General features: G+C 39.2%; 1 protein-coding gene across 1 annotated transcript; it reads left to right on the top strand.

Moving 5' to 3' along the window:
- Positions 1–4,976: 4,976 nt before the first annotated feature.
- Positions 4,977–9,053, top strand: LOC140349393 (protein NLRC3-like). The gene is made up of 7 exons (XM_072435704.1): positions 4,977–5,111; positions 5,183–5,375; positions 5,468–7,238; positions 7,319–7,492; positions 7,699–7,869; positions 8,259–8,308; positions 8,442–9,053. Exons 1-7 carry the CDS (start codon positions 5,010–5,012, stop codon positions 9,011–9,013), a joined length of 3,033 nt encoding a protein of 1,010 aa, XP_072291805.1. The 5' UTR covers positions 4,977–5,009; the 3' UTR covers positions 9,014–9,053.
- Positions 9,054–15,117: the final 6,064 nt, after the last annotated feature.

Genomic DNA, 15,117 nt, shown 5'->3' with positions numbered 1-15,117 from the left:
AGGCTCCAGGACAGACTGTTCTCCCCAAACAAACCATCTCCACTGCCCCTCTTCCTCTTAATGCCACTATAAAACACTGCTACATCCACTTTGCCCCTCCACCTCCCAGTAAGAGCCCTGTCAGACCAGTACTGCACAACACCTGAGGCCAGCTGACAAACCAGTCAGGAAGATTAGAAAATTGCTGCTTATCTTGAACACAGGCTTTAACAGGTCTTTTTTTTATCTCCTGACATTCTGAGATTCTTGGTCCACAAGAAAAAAAGTAATAGTCTCTTATCTTTTAAGAAAAATAAGTCTGGGAAACTAATTTTCTTTTCAAATAGGCATATAGACAAAATAGACAAAATAAGCAATAGATAATTTAAAAATATGGGCTCCAGTGAGTTGCACCCTGAAACGTGGACATGTGTCAGTGTTCAAGGTATTTTTCATTCTGTACTTGTTATGTTCTTATTGTTATTATTGCATCAGTTTCTACCTAACAGTGCTGAGATTCCACTGTGGATCTATAAAGCAGAAGCCACTGTTTTCAATCCTAGACTGTCTACATTATTATAGCTTAAATTCAGTGTGTTGGGGTACACGGTGGCAAAGGCGGTTAGCGCTCTTGCCTCCCAAGAAGGAGATCATGTTCGTTTCCCGGACCAGACCATCATTGCATGAATGTCTTTGGAGTCTGTATATCCTCCCCATGTTACTGTGGGTTCTCTCCGGGTTCTCCGGCTTCCTCCCACCGTCCAAAGACATGCATGTGTTGGCCCTAGTGAATTAATGTGAGAGTGACTGGTTCTCTATGTTGGCCCTGCGAGGAGTTGGCCACTCACCCGCGATCCCGGAAAGGAACAAGCGGTAGAAAATGGATGGATGGATGGATGGAAATCCAGTGAAAAACAAAAACAAAACAAAAGTATACAGTCCTTTTATAAAGATCACCAAAATCTACAGAATATAATCAGGTTTACTTCTACTTACTAAAACTCAATGAATTAAACTGGTTCTAGATCTTATTCAGAGGAGAGTAAGATGAAAACCAGAGCGGCCCTCCTGAAGTCACATACTGTTGAATCTGCTGCAGCAGAGAGTGCTCCTTCAGTTCATTCAGACAGTGGAACAAGTTGATGCTTCTCTCCACATAAACACTCTCATTTATCAGCTGCTTGATGTACTCTGCTGTTTTCTGACTTGTCTCTGTGCTGCTGCCTTTAGGAGAAATCAGACCCTGTAGTAGACAAAGACACATTCAAATCTTTGTTGCAGCTTTGAATTAATTTGTGCTGACAGATTTCTGCAGGTGTCTCTGCATAAACTTTCATTACAAATATATTACAAACATTGTCATTTAAAGATAATAATTACAGCTATTATTTAAGATATATTCACCTTTTTGTAAATATTCAGCCAAGTGTTCTAGTTTCAGTTATATCAAAAATAGAATTACTATTTTTAATACTGCTTTGCTGTTCTCACCTTCCTCTTTAAAATTCCCCAAACATTCTGAGGAGTCACATATATAAAATACATATTTTTCATCTTCTTCAACTCGGTTGTAACCATATCCATGTGCTGTTCTCCAGTCCATAAGGATGTCCGCAAGGGGCATCAAAACAACGGAGCAACATTTTTTAGTTCCAGTTCTAGATAACAGCAGCTGTTGTTTTTGTCCTCATTTAAACTGCTTGCCTCCTCAGTGCACAAACCTATGGTGCTGGCAATCATGTATGCTAAGAAATCTGTGGTGAATTACTTTGATATGTTTTTCATGCACACACACACTTTATGTTGTCAAATAGGTTCAGGGCAATATGAGGATGTGTGATAAAATGTGAATATATGATTATATTTCTGTCATGTATTTTATCTGCATAATAGTGATATTTTATCTGCATCATTAGTCTAAGAGAAGAACGGGTGTGTGACAAACTGCATTTGTTTGTGAAGGTATCGTAAAGATGGGCCAAAGAAAAGGGGAGTTGCACCCCCCCTTGCAGGCTTTCTCTCTACGAAAAAATACCAAGTGCCTTGATGTGAGGCTGACCAATGAGATATTAATAAAACCAACCAGCATGGGAAAAAACGGGGTGAGACGCAGGAGGATCACGCAGGCTGCTTACAACAGCTTGCGTGATCAGTCCCCGCGTTTTCTCCCAAGCTTGCCACACAAATGTCTGATATTTCTGTGTCGTTTCATATTCTAAGTTGAATTGTGTTCTCGATGTGTTACGGAATAGCATCGGTGTTTGTCTGATTCCATGACAGGATGACATCTTTCTTAGTTGATATTGTGATTGAGTGTATCTCTGTTAACTTAAGACCGACAGACTGATGGCTTCAGTTTCCTCTTAAAGACATGATCTTCATAGAATAGATATTGTGATTGAAGCTCTTTTTAGCATATGGCCCAACATGAATGAAATACCACCAATAAGGTATATAATAAGACTTGAGAATTAAATAAGAATAATGCTTAAGAGCAAGTTTTATAACTTAAGCTTTTTGGATGGAGACAAAGTTTGATTCTCCTCTCTGTAGGGGGGCTTCTAATGTCTGTTTCCTCTGTGTCCTGGTCCATGTCAGGCCGATTCAAACTGAATTTGGAGATTCAAAGCGGTTGTGTCTGCACCTCCCCCAAAGAGGAGCTCACCCAGAGACAAAAGACTATACATTTCAGGGTAGTATGGTCTAAAAGGTGCCTATACAGCATAATATCAATGCTATTGATTAAGATCATTTAAAGCGACAGCGCGAAAAATTCCCGGTCTTGCGCCTCTAGAGGCCATAAGTGCCACTGCGCTGTCACAAAATGTAAATATGCTGCACTGCGTGTTTCAATCATTGTCCAGTGCTTCAGTCGACCTGTGGCTACTGGTGCAGGTTCACGAGAAAAAAAGAATAGAAAAGGGAGATTTAAAAAAAAGTTAGTTTGTCTTGTCACCATAGCTAGTAGAGGTTTTTTATCGTAGTTCGTTAATAGCAGTTTCTTTTTACATTTTGTCAGAGCTTGTGGTAATTGTAAGCAATAAACTAAAAACGCTCAATAAGCATAAAATAACATGCGCTTGCATGATAATGGTCAGTAGCATTCATTGCCAAAATCAGTCTTCGTTTTGCACTTTGACCATCACAAGTTTAGCCTCTTAATGGTTATAAAGTAGAGTAGATCCAGTACTTGCAGGTCGTTATTGTCACGTGACGGAGCGGGGCTGAAAAACCGGCCTGGCAACTTTTTCAGCAGCGATGCAACAGAACGCGTCTGAGGCGTTATAATCGCGCAAAGAAACACAAAAACAGTTCGATAGAACCCACGTATTTAGGTGAAAAGTTACGCTTAAACTTGTTGTTTTGCCGTGACAGTGCGTTTCAAACGGAAATGACTAAATAAGGTTCGCACCGGTTTACACACAGTAACTAGTGGCGGATGTTTACGAGGGCGAGGGACAAATAAAAAAGCCCCAGTTTCATTTTCGATTTGATGCAGCGAGGGTCTAACGGAGGTAAGCTTAAAATAATAATGTTTAGTACTCTACACATGTGGTTGAATAAGTGACTATGAGTATTTTATTGAAGCAATGTTTTTCTATTCTGGGTCACGGTATTTTATTGTGTTTTAGGAGCAGCACGAACGACACCATGGAGGACACTGATGGGGGACATCCCGCCTCATGTTCCCAGAGATCTCAGGGGTGAAGGGATTTCATTAGAGAAACGGGTTTTAATTCTTATTAAGATGTAATATAAGATAGGCGAAATTATTACTAAAATATGATAATTCAAGGTGATTTTGATTAGTGGCAACTACTCAGATACATGTGCGTGTTATCAGAGCCTGGTTTAAAAACATTTACATTTGTATTTTACAGTATTTCTTTATTTAACAGGAGATTATGATTGGCACTTAAAATGTAGTATGATTTTTAGGTTTTACTTGACAATACTTACCACCTTCATATTACATTGATATATATGCTTACACAAATAATACTTTATAATAATAATAATAATGATAATAATAATAATACAATTTTGAGGCTAGAAAAGACAGAGGCTAGAGGAGACATGAGCTGATGGTCAATATTATAGACGTCTCTCAAGAGCTGCTCTGACCAAAATTACCCTTTGACTACACATAGGCTCAATTTATGATTATTCTAGGACTTTTATAATTATTCTAGGACTTTTAGGGTTATTCTAGGACTTTTAGGATTATTCTAGGACTTTTCAGGTAATTTGTTTTTTCCAGGTAAACATATTTGAGCATATTTTCAACAACAATTTGGAGTGAATCGGTTATGTGGTGGTTTTGAACAGGAAGTCAATGAACCTGTAGCTCCTTCAGTAACAACGCTGCACACGGATCTCGAGTACTGACGCATTTATTTGCCTTTTTGTAAAAAACTGTGAAAACTAAAGACAGAACAAAACAGTGCATTCAGACACTCAACATAATCATTGTTAACACACAGTAACATACAAAACAGCTACCTCGTGGCCGCCTGTCACTTCAGAGGTCTTTCTTTACGTGATGGAACAATATCATATAATCCCACCTGCGTGATAATCAATCCCACCTGCGCCAGATACTCTCGCGATAATACTTGAAATATAATATCTTATGCAAATAAACATTTGAGATGTATGAATAATAATAATATTAACAAATATACAATTTCTATGGAACAAAAAATGAACTTATGCATTAACTATTTTCTGACATTTACAGAACCCATTTCTATTTTTTGTTTGGAATGAATGTTGAATTATATGTTATAGCTGTCACTAAATTACAGAAAAAGCAATATAGTTCTGAACATATATAGTTTGGCTTTGACTTGGCATCTTGTTAAAAAGCATAATGGCTTATCCATCACATCATCATCTTGCATGTGGCTGTTACTTCACTTAAATTAATCTAATCTCTAAATGAGTCTAAATTGTCTTGTCAATTGGCTATAATTTGACTTATTTTCAACAGTGACCCTGACTGTCTGTCTTTGAAGAGTAATGAATCCATGAATGCACGGATCACATTTAAAGAAGTGGACATTAAATCTGAGTCATTTGTTGAAAACAAAGACTCATATCCATGTGATGATGTGGACTCTGTTTTTATAGTGAGCACATTAAGTCTCTTCACATTCACAGTGCTATTGAAGGTTATTTCACCTAATGTTTCTCGTTACAGGTACTGGAAAACAGCATCATGGATATGGTTAAAACCGAGTTGAAGAAGATCAAAAATATTGTGAGATGTGACTCCTCGGAATATTTGGGGAATTTAAAAGAGGAAGATGAGAACAGCAAAGCAGTTTTAAAAATAGCAATTCATTTTTTGAGACAACTCAAACAAGAAAACCTGGCTGACCATTTACAAAAAGGTAACTATATCTGAAATAATAGCTATATTGATTGTCCATAATGTTTGTTGTTTTTGATTGTTTTTAATGTTTTTAATATATTTGTATAACAGTTTATGCAGAGACACCTGCAGAAATCTGTCAGCACAAAGTAAAGTCAAAGCTGCAGCAAAGATTTGAGTGTGTCTTTGAGGGCATTGCAAAAGCTGGAAACCGAACTCTTTTGAACCAGATCTACACAGAGCTGTACATCACTGAAGGAGAGGTCACTGAGGTCAACATGGAGCATGAGATCAGACAAATTGAAACAGGAGTCAGGAAGCAAAATCTACAAGAGAAAACCATCACATGTGAAGACATTTTCAAAGGCATGGTCGACAAGGAGGAGCCAATCAGAACTGTGCTGACCAAGGGAGTCGCTGGTATCGGGAAAACAGTGCTCACGCAAAAGTTCAGTCTGGACTGGGCTGAGCGCAAAGCCAACCAGGATGTCCATTTTATGTTTCCATTCACATTCAGAGAACTTAACACTGTCAAAGACAAGGAGTTCAGCTTAGTGGAGTTGATCCATCATTTCTTTGCAGAAACTAAGGAAGCAAAAATGGGAAGCTTTGAGGACTTCCAGGTTGTGTTCATCTTTGACGGTCTGGACGAGTGTCGGCTTCCTCTGGACTTCAGTATAAACAGGAGTGTTTCTGAAGAGACACAATCCACAACACTGGACGTTCTGCTGACAAACCTGATCAAAGGAGATCTCCTCCCTTCGGCCTGTGTCTGGATCACTACGCGACCTGCTGCAGCCAATCAGATTCCTGCTGAATGTGTCGACATGGTAACGGAGATCAGAGGCTTCAGCGACCTTCAGAAGGAGCAGTACTTTCAGAAGAGATTCAAGCGGAAGAAACAAGCCCATCAGATAATTTCCCACATAAAGAAGTTCCGCAGCCTCCACATCATGTGCCACATCCCGGTCTTCTGCTGGATCACAGCCACTGTCCTGGAGTATGTGTTAAAGACCAGCAAGGACCAAGAGATGCCCAAGACTCTGACCGATATGTACATCCACTTCTTGGTTGTCCAGGCCAAAGTCAAGAAGGTCAAGTATCATGAGGCCAGCGAAGACAACTGGAACCAGGAGACCATCCAGATGATCCAGGCTCTGGGAAAACTGGCATTTGAGGAGCTGGAAAAAGGAAACCTGATTTTCTACGAGTCTGACCTGACTGATTGTGGCATCGACACGAAGGCTGCCTCCACCTACTCTGGAGTCTTCACTCAGATCTTCAAAGAGGAGAGAGGCCTTTACCAGGACAAGGTCTTCTGCTTCATTCATCTGAGTGTTCAGGAGTTTCTGGCTGCTCTTCACTTCCAAGTGACCTTCACCAACACTGGACTCAACCTGTTCTCATCAGAACCCAGCTCAGAGACTCAGCTGTACCAGTCTGCTGTGGACACTGCTTTACAAAGCCCAAATGGTCACTTGGACTTGTTTCTCCGCTTCCTCATGGGCCTGTCCCTGTCCACCAATCAGAGTCTACTACAGGGTCTGATTTCTCCTAAAGGCAGCAGCACAGAGACAAGTCAGAAAACAGCAGAGTACATCAAGCAGCTGATAAATGAGAGTGTTTATGTGGAGAGAAGCATCAACTTGTTCCACTGTCTGAATGAACTGAAGGAGCACTCTCTGCTGCAGCAGATTCAACAGTATGTGACTTCAGGAGGGCTGTGCTCAGAGACCCTGAGCACAGCACAGTGGTCCGCTCTGGTTTTCATCCTACTCTCCTCTGAACAAGATCTGGAGCTGTTTGAGCTGCACAAATACTCTGCCTCAGAGGAGGCTCTGGTCAGATTGTTGCCTGTCATCAGAATGTCCAGAAAAGCTGTGTGAGTGACTATTTTAACTTTTTTGGTTTACAAAATGTTGTACCTGCGTGAATGAATGACGTTTTTGTTATCTGTTGCAGCCTGAGTGTATGTAACCTGACAGGGAAAAGCTGTGAAGCTCTGGCCTCCGTCCTCAGCTCCCATTCATCCACTCTCAGGGAGCTGCACCTCAGCAACAATGACCTGAAGGATGAAGGAGCCAGGCTCCTGTCTGTGGGACTGGCCAGTCCTCACTGCAGACTAGAAACTCTTGGGTGAGGAACAAATTCATTAAGCTCTATGTTTACTGTATATTTACTGGTCGATTTACCATCCGTTCATTTAAACTTTACAGTATATTTACAAAGTATAGTATAAAATAACCAGATGTTTTATTATGCACATTTTAAAACTTATTTTATACTTATAATATATATTAAGCTTATTAAGCATGATTAACAAAGCTATCACACATGCACAGACTTTCAGGCTGTCTTATAACAGAAGAAGGATGTTCTCATCTAAACTCGGCTCTGCAAATGAACCCCTCCCATCTGAAGGATTTGGACGTGAGCTACAACCATCCTGGAGAAGGAGTGAAACTTCTGTCCCGCTTAGTGGAGGATCCAAAATTTCATCTAGACACACTCAGGTGCCATAGAACTTTGCATTTACAGCATAAAAGGCTCTTTACCTGACTTGTATTCCTTTGCACCATGCATTGTGTAGTTAAAGCAACTTGCCGCTGGTAAAATCAAGATACTGTACAATTTTGAATTTTTATTTGCTGAGAACCATAAAGAAGCTACTCGGCGTGTTGTCCATTTAAGCGACTTCCGGCCTATCCCAGAAAGTTGTTTTGCTAGTACAACATTAGAGAGAGAGAGGGACTAAGGTGGAAGCTTCAACAGTTAAAACAGAATAATTTTCCTCACTCATGGTTAAAAATCGGGTATAGGACCCTTGAAGCATGTACACTTAGTAGCTGTATATATATTTTTCTCCAGATGTTGAAATATTCTGCTTCATGCTTCATTTTAGGGTGTCGCCTGAGCCTGGACCCCGATGGTTGATTTGTGGTCTGAAAAAGTGTAAGTGGAAATAGCTTCCAAACAAATTACATGCTGGGGGCTGTGCAGTTTTTTATGCTTCACAACTCTATATTTAACTCTACATTTATTCCACTGTATCTGACTAATAGTACATTTGCCTGTGGTTGATTAGATTTCTATGTTATAACCCTGGATCCAAACACAGCGTACTATACGCTCAAACTGTCTGATGACAACAAGAAGGCCGTACGGCTCAAGGACGTCCAGACCTATCCTTTCCACGAGGACAGGTTCAGTGGCTGGCCCCAGGTATTGTGCAGCACTTCTGGGAGCACTGGTCTGACGGGCCGCTCTTACTGGGAGGTGGAATGGACTGGCAAAGTAGACGTAGCAGTGAGTTATAGTGGGATCCGGCGGAACGAGGAGAGTGGAAGCGGGTTTGGTGAGAATGACCAGTCATGGCGTCTAAGGTGCACTGAGGGGCGCTATTCAGTTGGTCACAATAAGATCTCAACACCGCTTCCTTTGTCATCCCCCTCATCATCAGGAAGAGTTGCGGTTTATGTGGATTATCCTAGAGGCTCTTTGTCATTCTACGATGTCTCCACTGACACACCTGTTCATATTTACACTTTCAAAACTACATTCACTGATCCTGTGCTTCCTGGCTTTGCCTTCTGCCACATAAACTCCTCTGTATCTCTGTGCACTTTTCAAGAGGAAACACTGACTCCCAAAAAATAAATACGTTGTTTCGAAAATGCACCTTACCAAAGAGCTCTATAATAACAACATCATATTATTATTATTATTATTATTATTATTATTATTATTATTATTATTATTATTATTATTATATATTTTACTGAATTGTTATAATTATTTTTTGCTCAGGTCTTTTCAAAACATTTGACTGGGAAAAAAAAAAAAATCTACAACTTCAACATTTAACTTTTGTACAATATATATTACTTTCCAAACACAACTACTTCATACATCTAGGCATGATTGTTCTTGAATCATATTCTACATTCTTTGATAAATACACAATTTGAAAATTTTAGGTTAGCAAACCAAGTAGGCATTTGTGTTTTACTTTAAAACCTGACCACCAATAAAAAAATAAATAAAAAAAAATCGTTTATTTCTTTCCTTCTTATTTTGTAGATACCATTTTAGTGTAAAATTGATATTGATAAAATATTCCATTATAAATAAATAAATAATGAAAACGTGTGGTTAAGTTTCCTCTCACTCCACTAGGGGGCATCTAGAGTCCAGTTAATTTAGCTTCGAAATCCATCCATTTTCTACCGCTTGTTCCCTTTCGGGGTCGCGGGTGACTGGACCCTATACCAGTTACTTTGGGCCTTAGGCGGGCGGGGTACACCCTGGACAGTGGCCAACTCGTCGCAGAGCTCCGAAATGAAATGTATTATATTTTGTAGTATCAATAAACAAAGTGAAGTGAAGCAATGTTGAATGCTAAAAATCATACATTTTGAAATAATTTACAATGATACATTGGATTACCGGTATACTAATTGAATAATGTTGTGTTAAAGTACAATACATACATTTTCAGACTCAATCAGTTCACCAAACATGTAAAAATACACACATAGTACAAATAAACAACAATACAATAAAAGTCTACAGACACCAATTGCATAAGGTCTTATTTGGGAGGACAATAGCTGCAGATGCAGATGCCAGTTGTTTGCCAGAGCAGAGTCAAAGAGACCATAAGACCCACTTTAACCTATAATAATCAATGGTGAGGTCCAGAAAGCATATCTGGCAGAGCACACAGGGAGACACAGCACCTCCAGGTCGCCCTATGATGAAACACCGAGGCTGGGTCACTGGTCAGGGCTGTCGGCTGCTGGACTGAGTGGTCTCCATGCTCTGTTTATCGACTGTAGGCACTGGCACCACTGTGGACTGGAGCAGACTGTTAGAGTTGGTGATGTAAAGATCTTTAAAAAACATTATTATTATTATTGTCAGTTAGAACTATTAAGCTACAAAATACTGTATTTGAACAATTGACTAATTATTAAAATAAAGTCCCGAAGTAACACTAATGAATAGGAGATTTGTTAATGCTTTGTCCTTCCAACACTGAAACTCTGTTCAAAGTCTGTCTCTGTCTGTGCTCTGTACCAAAAGAAAACAGTTAAAATGTGAACAGTAAGAGAACTTCAGTGTTTGTGTTGTGCCACCCTGCTGCCCCCGGAGTGAATTTGAGTGGAGGTCCTATCAGTGAAAGAGGATCTGCGGCAGAGTGCACTGACAGATGATGAAGGTCAAGGGCTGACGGTTCCCATGTGAAAGCTCAGAACTGTTAGCCCAGAGCCTGTCAGAGCAGCGCTGCAGTGTTAGCAGCTGCTGGGGTCACGCTGGGGTCACGCAGGGGTCATGGCCGTCTGGACCTTGGACTCTGGACTCGTACAATTGACCCTCAGCAGTCACAAAGTCAATGGAACACTAAACATGCACTGTCATGGGTTAATGGTATACTATTACACAATATGGTCTACTTTTATGGTCTATATATTTTATTGTTTATGATGCTGACAACAGTAAGCTAAAATAAACTAGCGTATAGTTTGTCAATCGAATACAAAATAAATTAAACATGTAGTAATCTAATGAATCACAACCTTTGCTATTTTGCAACAATAAAATATATTTGGTGTAGAAAAAGTGAAATACCATAATACATTTTCAATGATTAAGATCTAAATACACATGTTTTAAGTTTATACTTTATAACAACAATTAAGCTACCATTTAGAATTCCCAGTATGCTTCTCTATTCCAAAAAGACTGAGAAAAAGCCTCAAAACCTTTTCTATCCTAAATATTGTGTTTGATGAAGGCTGGGTGTAATAATCCTTGTGTTGTTTTGTAGCTGCTGCAAGGCAAGTTTATTTGTAGAGCACATTTCATACACAAGGCAATTCAAAGTGCTTTACAAAACAGGAAAAATGCATTCAAATCAAAAAGAAATTACAGAAACAGAAATACAATAAAATTAACTAAATACAAATAAAAAACACCTAGCCAAATCCAAATGTACTTTTTTGCTGTAAACTGTTGATTGTGCAGTAAACCCTAAAAATCAAGATTTTGCCTACATCGAGCATGTTTGTAATTGTATATTAAATAAACAATGTGAAATGCATTTGTTAATATTTAAAAATAGGTTCTGATGTGTAAACTTCCACTTCACTTTCATCTCCATTTTCCCTCCATTTCAAAATTTAGAACGTCTGTTTAAAAATGTACACACTTTGAAACAGTCTACTTAAATGTTATGCTTTGCTGTGATTATTCACTTTAAGTACATCCTATAGTATTTCAGACACTATATTACTTATCCAATCCAATCATATATTAAAAAAAACTCCAAGGTAATATAAGCTTTATTGGTTTCATCGTGACTTAAACACAGTTTGGAATCTCTGCAAGAATCTCTCTATTGATCGGCCGGTCTGTTGTAGGTCCAGTCTGGAGCTGTAGGTCTGTATAGAGTGTCTTTTGTGCGTGTGTGTGTGTGTGTGTGTGCGCGTGTGTGCGTGTGTGTAAGAGGGCAGGTTAAAGCAGCAGATGGACTAAGCAGTCAGTCCAGATGCTTCATCAGGTTTCACTATTCTAAATAATGTGTACAGGTCATGCATTGAACAGGTTAGCCATTTTGTGCACTTATGGGCAGTTAGGCCAAAAAAGTATAAATATATTGTGGTATTTATTGTGTTTGAATGTTTGAATGTTCAGATAGTAATTGGTGGGTCAAACAATGAACCATGCATCGATGGTGGACTATGGCGTCATTTTAGGACAGACCCTGTGGCTATTTTCTGTAAGCACATTGATCAGAGTCCAGAACTGATAACATAATATAATATTGCCGTTTCAACAAAAGAACATCTCTTTCTTTGTATTATTTCTTTATTATGTTTTTTAAGCAATATAAAAGGAACACAGAACAGAAGCAAGACACTCAGAGAGTTAAACATACTGGCATATACCGTAGTTGTCCCAATATGTACATTTTTAGATGTAGTCAGAATTGAAATTTCAAATTTTCATATTTCAATTGTAATGTCCTTGATTGTTGGTTCAGTTTGTGTCATCTATTTTTTTCGTGATGGCCTTTTCCCCTGCTGCCAAGAGTCTGCTCCAGAGGTATCCATTTATTGTGTCCATGGCAGGAGTTTTGAGGCCCAAATACATAGTTCTGAAGTTCAGTGGGATGCCAATGTTGAAAACAATCTGCAGTGCTCTAGTACTATTTCCTGCATATTTCCCAATGTTTGGAAATAACTCAAATCCAAGAAAGAAATCCTGCAAAGGCTGTGAAGTTAAAAAAAAAAAAAAGGCTACTGCTCACCATCACCAAACAAACCTGAACATGAGATCACAAGTCAGTCAAAACATTGAAAAACATTTACCAGTTTCAACCCATTTGAAAAACAATGAACTCCCCTGCCACTGTGTAATGTTCCCAGTAGCCTTGTGTCATAATGTTGTGGGCAGTGCATTAGCTGTGCTGTGGCCGGACTTAGAGTCTTACCGGGTGCTCCAGGAATGATACTGCGGTGCTGTGAAGTCACATGGAAGGCCACAAAGAGCTGCTAATGACCCGGTCTTCTGCTCTATCTGTGCATATCCAAACTGCAGATACACAGGCTTGCTGACTACTGGGGTTTGTGGTGAGGTTGCATTAGTAAATTAGGGCATTAGTGAGGAATTAGAACTTAAAAGACATTTGGATCTGTGGTCAGCTTCCATTTACGCAGCTCAATAGACAACAAGTCACTCTGGGTGTGCCGACATAACAACATAATGCACTATGGAGTTGTAAAGGGGGAGATGGAGATAAAACAGCCTCAGATAATCAAGTTCGTAGGGATTGGTTTACGCCTCACTCGGCACTTTAGTCAGATAAGGCCAGAACCATTTAGCTCTTGATTTGATTAATGATCAAAACAACCATAGGTGTTTTGTTTGCAGTTTTACAAGAAAAAGTAAATTAAATTAGAGGTCAAAAATGGACTTAGAAAAATTGAAGAAAATGGAAAACTATATGGGAAACTTAGTAATAAATGAACAAGAATATCAATGCTTTATAACACATTAATAATACAAAACAACAACAAAAGAAAGAAAAGATGTCGTGTAACGTTGTAACTACTGACTGACTCTCATTTTTGTTGCTGCCAGGAACTTTGCACAGTGATGTTGTAAGTTTACTTTAAATTTGATGCACTTTTTTGTTGTAATTACAAGGAATAATACAATTCTTATGCTTTATAATTCATGAGTCTGATACTCTGATAATCAGATATTGCACAACATTTGAAGTACAGCAGTTATCACTTGACATGTTCCCTTTCATGTGTAATGTTCAACAGCAACAGCCTGAGGGACTAAGAGGAGGAAGAGGAGGAAAAGGATCCCCGGACAGTGCAGATTACAACCATTACCAGGATGGATGGTGCCTTAACAAGAGGAACAGGAGGCATTAGGAGATCTGAATGATGAAGTCTGAGGTAATTGGACTTGTACCATGGATAAACAGGAGAAATGGTAAATGTGTGTGTGTGTGTGTGTGCGTGTGCGTGTGTGTGTGCGTGCATGCGTGTGGTGTGTGTGTGTTTATGTGTGTGTGTGTGTGTGTGTGTGTGTGTGCGTGTGCGTGTGTGTGTGCATGCGTGTGGTGTGTGTGTGTGTGTGTGTTTATGTGTGTGTGTGTGTGTGTGTGTGGACAGTGGTCTGGGCCATTAATACATAAAGGCCCCATGGCTTTTACTGCAGCACACTTCATATTCTCGTGCATGTTGTCTTTGATTGGACACAAACAAAGACTGTTAGTGGCCAAATGGACTCTCTCTGGAAAGATCTCCAATGTAACATGAAATAATCCAATTGTCTGGCCATAAGTATATTTCTTTGGACTGAAAGTGTATTAAAGGAAAGGCAGATATGAGGAGGCCTTATCGGAGCAAGCGGTGTGCAGGTAGAAAAGGCCTTCTGATGGACTGAGCTCAGCCTCATGGGCCGTATCATCCTCTGTATCTCAAACCTCTTTAGGAGCTGAGCATCACATTCCAAAAACTACTGCTTATAGACTCTCAAATACTGTATTTATAGAGCTTACAGGAAAAGTTATAGCTGTAGTTCATGGAAGTATTCAGAGCACAAAATAGTATTTAACAAAAACAGTGAGGAATCTAAACAGTAGACGCAGTCCTTATCATTCTTAGTACAATAATATACTATAAACAATAATAATATACTGCTAACAATTTATAGAGGTGTTGCCTGGTGGTTCAGTGGTTAAAGAAGCAGCAGCCATGCTATCCTGTCTTAATAAGTCTATACAGGCCAAAAACTCCAAATAAACAAAGAAAGAATATATTTACCATGTATGGATATGATAACACAGTATTTAATGCATTCAACCACTGCATTAATTACAGTGGTTTTCTAATGCCTTTTTTAACCGCACATGTTCACAAAAGTATTCTGGGCCTAATCACTGAAATTGTGTTTTAATTCTCACATACATTTAATTGTAAAATGAGCTTTGCCAGAGCTTGTATTGGCCAAAAAAACTAAATAGGCCTCCCTACAAATAATATTGACGGAGAAGGATTAGGCGGGTCCAGGAACAATGCTCATTTAAGAAGTGTGGCAGACAACACCCTCAAAGTAAACGCATGGATTAGAAACCATAGCTCTCAAAAAATGAATTATTTAATGGCAACAGTGGAATTTGTTCTCAGTGATCTACCTGCTAGATTCCATCTATACGGATGCAATCTAGCTTAAATAAA

This window comes from Eucyclogobius newberryi, unplaced genomic scaffold (genome assembly GCF_026437365.1).
Source record: "Eucyclogobius newberryi isolate DKJ021-1_F unplaced genomic scaffold, fEucNew1.0.hap1 SCAF_7, whole genome shotgun sequence".
NCBI classification, from domain to species: domain Eukaryota; kingdom Metazoa; phylum Chordata; class Actinopteri; order Gobiiformes; family Gobiidae; genus Eucyclogobius; species Eucyclogobius newberryi.
Note: the sequence above shows the minus strand (reverse complement) of the source record. Positions and strands in the feature narration are given on the sequence as shown.

Coding starts and splice junctions, on each gene's coding strand:
- LOC140349393 (XM_072435704.1), top strand. CDS start 5,010: ATGAATGCACGGATCACATTTAAAGAAGTGGACATTAAATCTGAGTCA. Junction 7,239..7,318: donor AGAATGTCCAGAAAAGCTGT/GTGAGTGACTAT, acceptor TATCTGTTGCAG/CCTGAGTGTATGTAACCTGA. Junction 8,309..8,441: donor GATTTGTGGTCTGAAAAAGT/GTAAGTGGAAAT, acceptor GTGGTTGATTAG/ATTTCTATGTTATAACCCTG.